We start from the raw sequence: 15,099 nt of genomic DNA, 5'->3' as shown, positions 1-15,099 counted from the left end.
CAAATCAACCTCCAAAACTAATGCCTGTTCTAGAAACGCCTAGAACGCGTGGTGTGACTACTACGGTTTAGCGCAGACTATGCGCCAAATGGCTGCTGCTGCTGCGCGTGGGACTAGATACCGGCCTCCTTTCGGACGGACTTCCGCGCGAACGGGGGCTGATGTTGCGTGCGCCCTTCCTTCTACAGAAACCCATGCTCGTTGAGGAACTCGTCGCTAATTTCGTTGTCGTTGATGTTGATGAGATTACTGAAATCGCTCTCGTCAAAGTTGCCCATGTCGGGCAGATAGTACGGGATGGTTTCAACCACCACATTCGGGCCCGCCTGGACCTGCTGGACGTTGGTGAAAAATGGCACAATAATATCGTCGTTCGCCGGCTGCGGTATTTCGTTGTCGGAGAAGATCTGCAACAATAAAAAGCACACGGCACAGGCCATTAGGATTAGCAGGATCACGGCGGCATACGCCATCGGTAAGCATACCTCATCCACCGTCAAGTTGTTGAAGATACTGGCACCGGTCTCCCCGTTGATGATGGAATCGAAGTTAATGGGACAGTTTTCCACCATCGCGCTGGCCCGGATCAGTTGCTCCTCGTTGATCGGTATCTCCCCGCTTGCTACTACTGCCGGGTGGTGATCGGGTGGCGTGTTCGCTACCAGCACCTGACCGCTGCAGTCCAGCGACCGAACGGTCGGAATATCCGTGGAAATCTGAGTAACCTCACCCACCATCCCGGGTTTCCCGTAGTTGTCTATGATATCGATCGTCACACTGGACACCGGAAGGGGTTGCTGCTGTTGCGCCAGCTGCGTGGCCACCGGAACAAGACTAAGCTGCGAGCTCGTGTTGTTGTTCCGGTCAATCGTTGGCGGTACTGGAGAGTCCGAGCTGGGTGGAGTACAAGCGACCTCTCCCACCACTTCGAAAGGTGTCCGCCGGCTTGGTTTGCTCAGATTGTGGTTCACAGTCAGCTCATTGTTGTTGTTGGTACTCTGTCCAAAGTCTGACCCTCCGCTGCCAGCGGCGGTACATCTCTTCGGTGATCGTGCAGCCGATCGTCCCCGGAGGCTGCTGCTGCCGCTGGTGGTAACGTTGGCCGACTTATTGCGCTGCCGCACCCGAACCCGGCGCCGTTCGCTCTTTGACACATCCATCGACAGCTCCCAGTAGCCGCCCTTTCCCTTCTCGTCTTTGGCCCGTTGTACTTTGGTAAAGAAGAAGCTCAGCGACAAATTGTGCCGGATGGAGTTCTGCCAGCAATGCGGGGAGGAGAGAGAAAAACAAACCCGTTGAGTACCCGGTTCGTCCATTGGCACGACGAAGAATTGCACGCGAACTTACATTCCAATTTTTGTGCACCTTGTAGTAGGCGAACTTCTCCTGGATCCATTTGCATATCTGCTTGAGCGTCATGCGGCCCTCCTCGAGCATGGCCATGGCGATGATTTGTGCATAGTTGAAGGGCGGTTTTTCCAGCGAGTTCGTCACCGCCGTGTACTGCTCCTTGCGCTTATCGTACGTCTCGCGGCTCCTGTGCAGCGTACCGTGTCATCGAGGGGTGGTGCCCGAGAACGAGAACAAATAGAGAACGCGTGCCCAACGGTTATTGGCGCTCGCGCGAGCGTGCGCGCGCGCGCCATGTCCCCGTGACACCTACCGTCGTACTTGGGCAATAAATTTGTTGAACCGTGCCGTCGGTAAATCTGTCAGCGGCACGTCCGACGGGGTCAGGTTGGTGATGTTCTTCAGCTCCGTCAGCCACGACAGGTTGGTCAGTTCCGGTTCCGAGTCGTCCTCGATGTCCGCTACGCTAGCGCCCAGTTCCAGCTCTTCTTCGATCTCGTCGTCCAATTCTTCCATATTTTCTTCACCGCCAGGAGAGCATCCGTCCGAGGGACGGTCACTGGCGCCGCCCATGAAGTCGGTCTCGAAGCTTTGATCCAGTTCCGAGTTGACACTGGACGGAGTCTGGGCTGGCACGTTAGAGGTGGAAGGAGAGTGTACGACAAACGGTTGCGTTGGGACGGCGCCGGCTGTCCCAGGCAGGAAGGCGGGCACCGGCGAGCTAGCCATGTCCGCATCGATCGATGCGCTGCTGTTCAGGTCGTCCACCGATTGCTCGGATACGGTCGACCCGGCGCTCGAGGTGGCTGGCGTTAGGGGGAGCGTCACATTCTGAGCGTTCAGCACGTAATCGTAGGCTATGCGGAAATGTCAACGGTGGAGACCGGACGAACCGGAGCAAAAGGATACTTATTAGCAACCGGAACCCTAATTGATGCACAAAAACGCAATCAGGTGCAGTTCCCCAATTCACTGAACCACTTACAGCTCATGTCGTTGTTGTAGATGATGATGGTGCCCGGGATTTTCAGTAAATTGTTCAAAAGGTCATCATCCTCCAGTTGCGTCATGGTGATTGCGTATTGGTTGCAAACTACCACAGGAATCAACGGCACAAGCCACAAGCCAACGATTCAATGCCTTTGTCCGCGGACTCCGCAGAGTGGCATTGGATTGACACACGGGAAGGGAAAAACGGTCACCAACTGCGCACTGCGTAGATCCGTGGTCCACACGTCAACCGTTCGTCTGCGAGCCCAGGCCATCGAAGGCAGCCGCGGCCATTACCACACGTACCGTCCTTTGTGCCCCTCCTGATCTCTGAGGGCTTTCCACAAATGTTTCACCAGAGCAGATAGATGGAATTTTCTGTTAGACGCGATGGTCCGTCGAGAGTCCCTCATTAAATATTCACTTTCTTCACGGACCCCTAACGGTTCTCTGGTGCGCTGCTCTATATATTATTCACGTGCAAAAGTGCATCCATCCTGTACGGTTCTACACTGTCACAAACCGCGCCGATCGAATTCAGCGTTCTGAAATCCTTTACTTCGTCCACTAGTCCACTTCTGAGGTACTAGCTCCCAAATCCCGCGCCACAGATCGATTTTCCGTTGAGTGTAACTTCAATTTGTCTCTCAGACACTTCTTCGTTTCCACTTTCGCACAAATCCGACCTAATATTTGAAAACATCCGGTAAACGGGATCGACTAAAGTCCCCAGAAATCCCCATCGATTCAATTGATTTTCACTACGTGGCCACCATCTTGAGTCACCATCTTTTTTTTCTTGCTCACTGTTTCTCCCTCACTCACTCACTGGTCACCGGACGGTCCGGAATCCGGGATACTCTCCGTGTACGCGCGTGTCCTTGCTAACCACTAGTGGTGGTCCGCTGCTAGTTACGACTGGACAAAGACTGCTCCATTCGGGGACCGCTTCGGGCCAACTCCTGTTGGCCAGTCCCACTCTCTCTCTCTCCCACTTTGTAGTGGTCAGTGTGTGGACCACATAGGTCACCGGTGATGGTACTATTGGTCCCACTCTGGTCACCCGACGAAGGAAGGTGATCCGCACAGATGGACCCCGGCAGGCGCAGGTTCGTCCCAGAAAAGCCGGACACTCTCGCCAGACACGCTCTCGCGGGTGGACACTCTTCCGTAGTATTCGAACGTCCGTTACAAAGTGTACGCGCGGGTCCTCGCCGAAAACGGTGTCCCTATTGCCTGAGCGCGCCCAAACTGGTGTTGGTGCCGTGGCAGCTGTCCTCTTCTGGTCTTCTAGTCCTGAAACCTCCGGACTCGGAGACGCGGAGCCACAGACCCCAACTGGCCCGGCACCCGGTCGCCAGAAACGCTGTTCTGTTTCACTGTACAATTTCAAAACTGTCCCCACCACCACCACAACGTCCGCGAGAGGTCCTTTTAACGACCGTATCATATGTTACGTGGCGTTACATCTGCGGACGGTTGTGTGTGTGTGTGTGTAACGTAAAATGCGTTGTTTAACGGTTGGCTGCCGAAAGGACCTCTCTCTCGGTCCGCGTCTGATGTTCTTTTTTATCGTTTTTTTTTCTTTGCTCCATTCCACTTCCTTTCCGTTCCATTGACTGACCCCACACGGTCCGCATGCTTGGGGTGTGGTGGTGGGACGCAATGAATAAACAATGAGCAACGTGCGAGCGAGATAGCAGGATGTAGGAGTCCTTAATTCGAGCGAAAAAGGGTCCCAAAAAGCCGTGTGTGTTACAGCGTGCTGTGTCCAGCACCGAAAGGGAGTCCATTCCACTTTCCACAAGTATATAGGCCCGGAACACATCCGGTGGCGGGTTGATTGCACCGCACCGCAGGACACTATGACGTCACTAGTCGTTAGCCCGGTGACGGGCGGGGGAAAAGAGTGCAAACTTTGACCCGGAATCCATTCAGCGGGACTCAGATTCTGCGTTTTATGCAATCCTCAAATCACATTAAGCGTGTGGTCATGGTCCGGTCGTTCAGCAATCCTTAAATTCACTACGTGACAAAGCATGTGCAGCACCGCGTGACCGCGTAGTTGCGCAAGTATTGCGCGTCCTTTTGGCGTCATATTGCGTCTCGGGCCAGATGTATCGGGGCCATTGGACCGAGTCTTCTGAATCGAAGGCTCGGCGCTACAGATGCAACGCGGGCATCGATCGATCGTTTGATGACTCCTCCGACGAGGGCAATTATTTACCAGTGTCCATCGTCGAAAACAGTTCTGTCCTCAACGCACTTGAGTGCATTATATTTTATTTTAACAAATTACTCACATTCACTTTTATTGAAACATATTGAGCTTAAAAAGTACAAATTGATGTGTGCTGTTGAAAGGAACCTAAGTTTAGGGCATTGGACAACCTTTTTTGTGGCATTTATTTCTACAGGGGAAGCTATAGATCCCTGTGCACTGGCCCGTGACCTGGCCTTGAATTGCGTCCTTCGCCATTTTGTCGTGTTGCAGCAACATTTATAAACAATACATTGCATGGTAGAAGTTACCCTTCTTATTTCAAAAGCTTAGTACTGGTCAGCATTAGCACGTGGAGAGAAATCAGTACAAAGGGGCTACTGTCAACGCTTGGACCCCGTGCCACAAATTGTGGCGCTATTGGTTCAAATACCCGAACCCTCCGTCCGACCCGGGTCCGATTATCTAAAGCGGCCCCTCCGCCGGCCAGCCATTAATTGACACCACCAATAATTGTTCCCACATCTACATCAACCCCGGCGTCGGGAGCTCAATCAACTGTGGTAGGGTATGTTTCTATTGTTGAAGGGGCAGAAAACTATAAAATGGATAGTGGCCACCTCACCACCCAGCAACACAGGTGTTGCCGTGCTGTGCACGCGATTGCCACCCTCCCAAGTGGTTCGGGACCCTTCGGCAGCAACCCCACGAGAGCGTGTTCCCTGCACAGCGCAATTCGATCGAGTTGTTAGAGTCTGCTGCCGGGAGGGTTCCAAAACAGGACACACTTTATTGCTGCTTCTGCTGCTCCGGCTACTGTTATCAGATCATCACGAGTCCGATCCTGGCTGGGGACGGGGACACCACGTTTTATTACGTTCCCTGTCCGAATTTGAGAGGAAATTTCTAAAAGAAAGGGAACGAGCGTTCGACACCTTGTTCATTGGAGGGCCACCCCACCGTGTATCGGTTTTGGCTGATTCATTCTAGGGACTCGACTCGATGCGGTGCCACAGAAGCTCCACCAGAAAGGACACCAGTCCGAGCGCGAGTCCGATGACGAGCAGGAAGAGCGCACCGAGCAGGTGCGACGGCTGCAGCGCAATCGGGCCCGGATTGTCGAACTTTCGGGACGACACGATGGCGTGCTGGACCTTGTTATCACCAAACTTTGACACCACCTGTCAGGACGAAAGCGGGCGAAGAAGAATTACTCCGTTTGCGGAAAGTGCAACACATTTGCGGACATTTTTGGGGCGGTCGCTTCGGGGGGGTGGGCAGAAGATCTGCCCCCGTGTGGGGCCGGATTCATCCGGAGATCCGGGAGGCGTTAGCATACATGCGCAGTGTGTGTCCGCACCGTAGGGCAATATTTGTCTCTTTTTACCACACGCGCTCACGTGACAACTGACCAGTCCCCCTGACCGTGGGACACTAGACGGGACGCGTGACCCCACGACATAAGCGCGAGTACATAACGAATCCCTCCCGGTACCGTGCACCTGACTCACCTTGGCTTCCCAGTAACGTTGGATGCCACTTTCGAATACGGCCAGCGTCAGCTCGTCGAATTCGTTCATCAGTGGCCAGGTTTTGGTGGCCATTGCGACACAGTTCTCCCAGTAGATGTCGTCGACCATGATTTCGAAGCTTTCCACCACGTCCTTCGTGATATATTCCCCCACGGCAAAGTGGCCGTAGGGGAGCCGCTCGATAGTGAAGCCCATGTCGCGCTGTTGGGCGTGCCGGTGTAGCTCATCCTTCGGGTAGGTGATAAAAGTCTCCAGCAACTTCACGATGGTTGGCTTGAAGCGGTGACAACGATAGGTTAATTCAGTTTGGGGTTTGCTTTCATCTTTCAGCGATTCAACGACGGAACGAACCTGAGTGGCCAGTTGGATCGAAAAGATCCAAGCATCGTGTGTGGAGCCCCACCGCAAGTCGCTATCGGCCAGGTCCTGCACCGTATCGATAGACTTCTCGAACCGGGGCACCGTCATTACGCTCGACAAACCGCCGCTGTACGCATTCCCGATCATCAGGCCCACCATCAGCAGGGAACCGATCAGGATCATCTGCGATACGAAGCGATTTTTGTTGATGCGCAGCAGCACCGTTTGCAGGATGAAGATGGACATCACGACCATCACGGACTCGCAGACATCCACGCGGCCGTGGCCGACCTGAGACGACCGCTTGGCCATGGTGATCCGGGGCGCCGCGGCGTTGATCAGTATTTCGAAGATCGTCGCCACTAGGAACGTTGCAATGACGGCACTCCAGAGTACGGGTGAAAACGGTAGGATCGGAGTCATCCACGAGGACAGTTGCAAAGGCTTTGGCATCACGCAGGTAACCCCGGTTCGCGAGATCGGTTTCGAGAGTGCCAGAAATTCAAATTCCAAGAACCACGAGTAGAGCGCCCCAACGCCGATATCAGCTCGTCGTTCAACGACCGCCCCGAGGACGCCGTCTCCGGTGCGATTCGGAAACGTCTGGCCCCACTCGCCAACGTCGTCTACTGACACTTCCAGTTTGCAGTTAAATTTGGCGCAAAACTCAATCATCAACCGCGCCTCGGTCCCGTCCACGTACAGAACCCGGCGGTGGTTGAAGTAAGCGTTGGCCTGCTGCTGCTGCCCGGCTGATTCGGCGCCCTCAGCCAACATGCGCCAGACCGTGTACGGTTGATAGTTGAAAATGGCCAATCGCATGTCGCGTCCTCGAAGGTCACGCCGTTTGTTCGGGAACAAATTGACCCGATCTTGTAGCGGCTCTGTGTCCGGTCTCGAGGCTAGATTGCGGCTGTCCAGCAGCGTCAGTTCGCTCGCGGTTGTCGCAAGGAAGTTTGTCAGAAGGTCAACGCGGCCGGAGGCGTTGGGCCGTATCAAAAGCAGATCCAACATATCGTCGATGGCACTGTGGCTTAGGATGGTGGCCATCCCCGACTCGAGCTCGTTATCATCGGCGTTCCCGACGATAAATACCCGTTTCTGCGGGTAGCGTGCGATGGCGCGATCGTGAACGTACCGGAATTGATCCATGAAGTCGAGGGCCGTCGATGACGTTAGAACGAAAGACTGTGTGCCGGAAGTGCGCAACCGGAGTGGGTGTAATTAGTCTGTGTGTTTTTTTAGTGGTCAGATGAAGGTTATGTCATCGTGTAATCGCGTACCCTTCACAGGTCAGTACGGTACGGGGGGCTAATGATTGACTACAGGAGGACGGGAGTTACCTGACATCCGTTTTCGATGGCCTGTAGCAGAACGTCCGGTGGTTTGGATGCGAAATCGATCACTATGAACGGCAACGGGAACCCTTCGGTGATGGGTCTTGCCGACTGAACGGAGGCCGTGTTGATTATGATGCACGTGCAGAAAAATGTCCCCAGATACTGGTGAACTAATCGAAACGATTAATAAAACTGTCTGTCCGTGACTAATAACCATTATGATCCCTTACAGACACTTCTGAGGAACAGCATCAGCTCAAATTCGGTTCGTACGCTTTCTATTTGCACCAAAAACGCCTCACTTATGTTCATTCTGACACTTTCTCGTGTGAGTTCCGCCGACAGTGAGGTTATGAAACTGTCGGCGATGTAAATTCTATTTTATTCCGCATTCCTGGCCCGCAAACAGTCCCGATCGCGCCACGGTCGCTCCATGTTTAACTTTACAGCCTTGCCTGGAATGTAAAATTTAAATCATTACCTACCGGCCAACAAAACAACGTCGTTATTGTGTTTGCTTGCTGCAAATTTCTCAATTACCTCGACCACAACGTGCCATTATCATGGCCGACAACTTCTGCATCGTAAATGAACCGGAACCAGCGAGTTATTGATATTGAAACATTTTTTTTCTGGTTATTTCTCCGACTGGTCAATACGTTAAGCGCTAAGCCAATCGCTCTCGATTATCGGATAGCAAACAGATTTGCTTTTGGTTTTAAATTTTCTAACGTTCCGTATCGATTGGGGCAAAATGTTTGCTTAAAACGGGAGCGCCGGTGGACACTATGGAAGTAAATGCTTTTCCTTTCCGTACCATTAGTCACAGGGTGGAATGCCCATTCCGGATCGTATCGTTCGGGTGATTGCGATAAATCTTGTATCAAGTGGCGGGAAGTGGCTGACATCAGCCGGTAATTTATGTCCGAAAGTGTGCCTCGAGTACGCGAAGCCGTTTCATTTACAACCTATCGTATCGACAATCGGCCGGCCAGAGCATGAAAACAACAGAACCCCCCTTCCCACATGGTCCGCGGCTCCGAAACTGCGGGAAATTGGGCGGCAACACCAGCGGTCATAACGACGGTGGCGGGGGGCGTATTGCAGGAAGTGAAGAAGTAAATTCTTATAATTAGCCATCGCGGATACTGTACCAGATTGTATCACGCGAGTACCGACGGTGAACGCGTTGCAGCATGCAACACACTCCGGCTGTGACCGGGAATTTTAACGACTCAATCTATAAAAGAAACATTGTCGAGAGCCTGCACGGTGCAGTTTGTAAGCGAAATCGAAACGTGATGCTCATGATGAAGTTCAGCGCGGTCGGTTTGTTGTTTGTTGGACTGGCGTTGGCCGGTGCAAAGGTAAAGCATATGACGCTGCTGTAAGACCGATGGTGGTGGTGGTGTGGTAGTGCAACAAGTGGCTCTGTTTAATCGATTCTTTCTCACCTCCCGATCAGGCCGATAAAATGATGGACGCGAAGGAGATGTTGCGCGGTTTGGCGGTCGAGTGTAAAACCAAGGAAGGGGCCAGCGACGCCGATGTGGATATGTTCGTGAACGATGAAACGCCGGAAACGCGCACCCAGAAGTGTCTGATCGGGTGCATGCAGGAGCAGTTTGGAGTGTCCAACGGAAAAGCCTTCCAGCCAGACGGCTTCATGGAACTATCGAAGGTGTTCATGAAGGGCGATGAGACGAAAGTGGAAGTCGCCAAAGAAATTGCTGTCGACTGTAAAGATGTCACCAACGAGGATCGCTGTGAGCTGGCGTTGCTAATCATGAACTGCCTTAAGGATTCGGCCGAGAAGCATGGTATCTCCTTGAAGCATTAGCACCTTGGCTCCTTGATGTCCTGAATGCTCGCATTTCGTTCCCTAAAAATCGCATACACTTCCTAATAAACCTCAGGCCAGTTATAACTTTGTGACCAGTGCCGGTCGCTTTATTAAATATTCCGTTGCTGGGCGGTTCTATCGTTCAATCGAATTTGTAATTCTGCATCACTTCGTTAAAGATCGGTTTACAGTCGATTTTGGCGTTAAGCCGGGCACACAGCAGAAACACCCCGGACAGCTTTCGGTGCAGCGAGTAGATCTCCTCGGGCGGTGGACACAATCGGTGTGCGACCATCACCGGCACCAGGGCCGCAATTTTCTTCGTCGTACTCTGCCGGCCAAACTCGAACTCTCCAGGCACGCTGAATATTTCCCCCAGTATCAACACAGCATCGATGTGCGCATTTTCCATGGCGGGCGTTTCGTAGCCGGTAAGAAATCCCATCTTTCGCGAGAGCTCCAAAATCTTCTGGCGATCGTTTTTGGTGGCCGCCATTATGACGCGCAAGTAATCGTCCATGAACGCTTTCTGGTAGAAGCGTGTGGCCCCGAAATCGATCAGCATGAGGCGCTTCGTTGGTTCGTCGTACAGGAAGTTGGACCAGTTCGGATCCGTTTGCATGCACCGGAAGGTGAACAGCTCGTTAAGGCACAGCTTCATCACACAGTACGCTATGTGGTCGCGGTGCTCTTGACTGAAAAGAGAACGATCGTGAAATCAGCAAGCCGGTACATCCGGTCGCGTTCCGGCGATTACCTTAGGTCAAAACATCGATCCATTGGCACCCCCGGGACTAGTTCCGTCGTTAATACGTTCGCTGAGGTTAATTCCTTGATCACCACCGGCACCCGGTACTCGGGCATGTGCCGAATCATATGCCCGAAGCGTTCCGTGTATTCGGCTTCTCGAGTGTAGTCCACTTCCCAGGCCAGTTCCCGTTTGGCCACGGCAACCACATTGTCGATAAATACTCCGGCCGGAAACACGTCCCAAACTTTCAGCATCGATACGAGATTATCGATGTCACTCTCGATACTTCTGGCTACCCCCGGGTACTGTATTTTGATGGCCACCTCCGTGCCAGTCTCCTTCAGCACCCCTCGGTGTACCTGTCCGATCGAAGCGGCAGCGAACGGTTTCTGATCGAAGGTGGCCAACTTCGAGCGCCACTCGGGCCCCAGTTCGGAGACGAGCTGCTTTTCCACCTGCCAGTCGGGCATGTAGTCGGCCGCTTGCCGGACACGCTCGAAAGCCTTCACCAGCTGTGGCGAGACAATGTTCGAGTCCTGTATGCTCAGAATCTGTCCCAGCTTTAGAGCGGCACCTCGGACTTTGCAGAGCGTATCCACGATGCGTTCGGCATTAGTTGGGCTGAACAGGGCTTGCTTCACGTCCAGCGTGCCACCGATTCCGAGCGCTCCTTTGGCCAGCTCGTTTGCCGTGCCCAGCCCCAGACCGGCAAACAGTCCACCGAACGAAGCTAATCGAGCCACGCGTGATGAGGGCACCTTGCGTTGCTTGGCAACGGTGCTCAGCTGGGGTAGTTCGATTGGGTTCGAAGGTTTCGATTCGTGCTTGATCGTTGATTGATCGTACGAAGACACAAACTGCATCATGCTTTTGATCTGCTTCTCGTCTTGCGCTAAACCCTTCGAAGGAGTCGAAGAACGTTCGGTCTCCGCTGGCTTAGGAAGGACATTTTGTAGACTTTCTGTTGGTTGCGCTTGGGATTCGTTATTATGAACGGTTGTGGCGGGTGCTGCTTCTGCTGTTTGTTGGCTTGCAGTGCGTTTGGTGTTTTCTAAACTCAACCGTACTTCTCGGTTTTTGCTGTGCTCGGACAGAATCGATTCCAGTTCTTTTAGCGTTATTTTGGAAATGTCCAAGCTGCCGATATCGCCTGCACCTTCCGAGGATGGCAAAGCTCCGTCACCAGTGCTTGCATGCGTTCGCTGTTTCAGTATTCCATCGGCCGAAAGGGGGCCAACCTTCGGCAGAGCGGCCACCGTAAGCTGACGCAATCCTTCCGCTACCACCGCCGTACGTTCGATGGTTTCGCGCAGTACTCCTCCCGCTTTCTCCATCTCTTTCGATGGATTATCCAGCACTTGCTTAATGGTCTGTTCTCCGGCCACCATCTGTTGTTCGATCAGTTCCCGGACACTCGAATTTGCCCATACGTGCTCGGCGTATTGGCCCTGCGTTTTGGCTATCGCATCGGCCACCAATCGTAGGCCACGCAGAATGCCGACAGCATCTTGGGCGCGGGACATTTCTAACCGAATAAAAGCGTCGAGCCTTTTCACAATATAACACTTTCAGAGGTGAAAAAAAGATATCCGAAGTGTTTATTTCACAACATAATACGTTATTAGATAACTCAACAAAAAGCATTTAGAACACACACACACACAATTACCGGCGTTTCGAGAACTGTCAGATGGAACGAATGTAAATAAACCGGTTCGAGTGTACACAACACAGTGAACCGGTTCAGCGGCTGCCAGCGAACCGGTTCAGCCGCTGGGCGGTTGTTGTCTCTTTTGGCGCGCGTTTCGTATTCGTATCGTGTTCGTTGGAAACAAACTTAGTGGGTTTTTTACATTGTAGAAATCGATCGGTATTATGCTCTAATTTCAATGAGACAATTGAAAAAGAAACAGTTCACTGAGCGCACCACTTTTTGCGCCATCCTTCACCAGTGATACACAAATTTCTTAAACTCCCATCGTGAATTGCCTTGCGAAAAAGAAGGCATTTCTTGCAATTGCTTGATTCTGCATATAGCAAATGATCCATTAATCCGTGTCCGATACCCTTTTGGCGAGGTGGTGCATGAAAAACGGGTCAGATGATGCTGTCGTCGTAAACGTTGAATAATCGTGTTCGCTCTTGCTCGCCATCGGTCTGCGCGGGAAGCGTTCATTGCTGTGACCACACATCGACACTGTGCGATTTTCTGGAGGAAATAGTCTATCGGAAACTCTGGACCAACGAAGCAGAATTGGAGGCCATTGGTACGGGTTGCATCACACGCGGAGTGCTGATTATTGGTTCGCGGGACTTATTGGTAAAACACAAAAATCAACGGATCGGCAAAAAGTTAATTATCATCGTCCATCGGTCCGGAGCGCCGCCATGAAAGTATCGTCACGATCGGGGTTTAATTTTTCCGCTTCATCTTCAACGACTTTCTCCGTGTCGTCGATGACGCTGTTGTTGGTGCAGATTGCGCCGGCGATCGCCATTGAACCGCAACCAATAGATGTTGATTTCATTACGATTTTATTTGACTCACGCAATAAGCTTTCGTTCAATCGTTTCCCTTCGCCCAGGCAGAGGTTGAGTTCGTTGTATAAAGCAAATCCTGTTCGAAAAATGGAAAGTGTCGAAGTGATAAAGAGCAGAAGGACTTTTTTGATCGGAATGCCCAAGGTACCGCGCGCAAAGCTCTTATTGGGTCTTAACCTTGACTTAATCAAGCGGGAGCTTGGTGGAAATTAGCGGCCGGCTTATGGTGAGATCTGCCAGCAGTGAGTTTTGGGAAAAAATTGAGACCATCACCTCGCGTCAAACGGTGCCCGACCCCAACGACCTTGAAATTCAAGAACGGTGCTCGTTAAAAAGAAGTGTCTCACCGCCGGAGGTGTGTATAAATTGGGCTCATTTCGTTTCCGTTTTCTCATGATTGTGAGGTGCTGTTTCCAGCCCGCGATGGTGGCAATCAGCCGACAAACAATACTTGTTGTTGATGCGAAGGAAGAAAAATGCGTTTTATTCGGTTGACGCGTGTCGATTTTTAGAAAATTTTGCGTTTTAATCAAATACGGCGGTGCTACGCCTTCGGTTGGCCAGATTATCCATTGTGTCACGCAGCGTGCGGTACCGGGGGGTTCCTTTCTATTACCGCGGGTCATGGTTGATGGGCATGATAAATCATCCCTGCATCCCATGTCAAAAGCCACCAAAAGTTGGGGTTTCGGGGTCGAGTCGACCAGGGCAGTTAATTTATGCTCGGGTGCTCGAGAGGGTATGCACACGTAATCAAATAAAAAGTGACCTCCGCGCACACACCGTTTTGGAATGCCTTCGGAATGATGAATGAATGCATTGGGTCGGGAGGACAGTTTTTGTTTTCGCGGTACGGTCGGCAATCTTGGTTCTTGGTGGAAAAAAGCTCATTCAAGTAAAGCAAAAGTGATTATTTCAATATTTATGAGACACGCCAGGGACACAGCATCTCACGATGGCATTAAATGGAAACGAAATGACTATTGGCACCATTGGGCCTTTCTGCACTTCACGTTGCATTGGGATTGCAGAAAACAAGTGGTCCATTTAAATGAAAGCGCGTCAAAAAGAGCTCAAATGTGCCATTGAACAGACGCCGCTCTCGGTGATGTCTCGCTGTCTATCGCCGCCATTATTCTAGTGTCACCACCGGGGGGGGGGGGGGGGGAGCATTAGCGCATGGTCACCACTAGGCTTATGCCATGCCACTGCCACGCCAAGTCCATCGCAACACCCCATCAATCATCGGAGCCGAAGTCAATCAAAGTTCCTCGTCCGAGACTTTCTTTCTCGGCCCGCTCTCTGAACCTCGTCGCCGTTCTTCTGCCGCGGTTCGAACGATTACGCAACCGAAAAAATTGGCCTGATTGCACTTGCACCTCGGACGATCGGATCGGATATCGGTGCCCCTTGTTGGCGCTTGCTTCGTGGGCCAGCATACAGGCCGGTCGACAGTGCGTCTCACCGATCTCGCGCACCGTATTCGCTATCTCCTTGCTGGCCCATTCACAATCGGTTCGCCAAATATCCTGTATTAGTCGCTTTCCACCTGCTGTAATCGGACTCAGGAAACCCATAGGATCGAACAGTGCCATTACACTACTGAGTACGGCTCGCTTGGTTGGGTGTTCTGGTTCTTTCGGATTTGGCGGTACATCGTTCGTCTGTCCGGTCGCGAAACAAAAGATGTCCTTGTTTGGTTTCCAAATGATGCCCAAGATGCGTTCATAATCGGTGTTCTTGTCTCGAGACAAGTGTACTGCTGTTTCCGCACTATTTTCCCCGAGAGCATCAAGAAAGGTCGGAGAATTTGACACCCAATTTCGAAGGTGGAAACCTCCCTTAGAAAGGATGTATTTCACTTCTTTGGCTATTCGTATGGCTTGTTCTACTGTGTCTGAGCTGTCTAGATAATCATCGACGTAATGTTTGTTGATGACAGCATCGGATGCTTCTGGGAACCTTTTCGCATACTCTAGTGCAGTTAGATTTTTCACGAACTGAGCCGAGTAGGGTGAGCAGGTCGCTCCGAAGGTAGCTACATCCATGACGTACTTCTGTGGTTGACCTCGCTCATCAGATCCGAATAGAAACCTTTGCGCTTGTTTATCCGGGTTCCGAATTCTTAATTGGTGGAACATTTCTTGGATGTCCGCTCCGAATGCTACTGG

At 52.0% G+C, this 15,099-nt stretch overlaps 4 protein-coding genes across 4 annotated transcripts; 1 reads left to right on the top strand and 3 right to left on the bottom strand.

Moving 5' to 3' along the window:
- Positions 1-182: 182 nt before the first annotated feature.
- Positions 183-2,420, bottom strand: LOC128274996 (fork head domain-containing protein FD4). Its single transcript, XM_053013361.1, has 5 exons — positions 2,336-2,420; positions 1,664-2,207; positions 1,348-1,537; positions 486-1,256; positions 183-407 (listed from the first exon to the last, which is right to left on the bottom strand). Exons 1-5 carry the CDS (start codon positions 2,418-2,420, stop codon positions 183-185), a joined length of 1,815 nt encoding a protein of 604 aa, XP_052869321.1.
- Positions 2,421-5,547: 3,127 nt separating this feature from the next.
- On the bottom strand, positions 5,548-8,105 carry LOC128274994 (uncharacterized). The gene is made up of 5 exons (XM_053013359.1): positions 8,096-8,105; positions 7,797-7,963; positions 6,445-7,641; positions 6,073-6,366; positions 5,548-5,742 (listed from the first exon to the last, which is right to left on the bottom strand). Exons 1-5 carry the CDS (start codon positions 8,103-8,105, stop codon positions 5,548-5,550), a joined length of 1,863 nt encoding a protein of 620 aa, XP_052869319.1.
- A 940-nt stretch (positions 8,106-9,045) lies between these two features.
- Positions 9,046-10,159, top strand: LOC128270249 (general odorant-binding protein 19d-like). The gene is made up of 2 exons (XM_053007651.1): positions 9,046-9,160; positions 9,259-10,159. The coding sequence occupies exons 1-2, from the start codon at positions 9,095-9,097 to the stop codon at positions 9,631-9,633; spliced, it is 441 nt and encodes a 146-aa protein (XP_052863611.1). The 5' UTR covers positions 9,046-9,094; the 3' UTR covers positions 9,634-10,159.
- Positions 9,779-11,910, bottom strand: LOC128270248 (atypical kinase COQ8B, mitochondrial). Its single transcript, XM_053007650.1, has 2 exons — positions 10,394-11,910; positions 9,779-10,331 (listed from the first exon to the last, which is right to left on the bottom strand). Exons 1-2 carry the CDS (start codon positions 11,908-11,910, stop codon positions 9,779-9,781), a joined length of 2,070 nt encoding a protein of 689 aa, XP_052863610.1.
- Positions 11,911-15,099: the final 3,189 nt, after the last annotated feature.

The sequence above is a fragment of the Anopheles cruzii genome, chromosome 3, assembly GCF_943734635.1.
Source record: "Anopheles cruzii chromosome 3, idAnoCruzAS_RS32_06, whole genome shotgun sequence".
In the NCBI taxonomy this organism is placed as follows: domain Eukaryota; kingdom Metazoa; phylum Arthropoda; class Insecta; order Diptera; family Culicidae; genus Anopheles; species Anopheles cruzii.
This window is presented reverse-complemented; position numbering and strand designations above follow the sequence as displayed.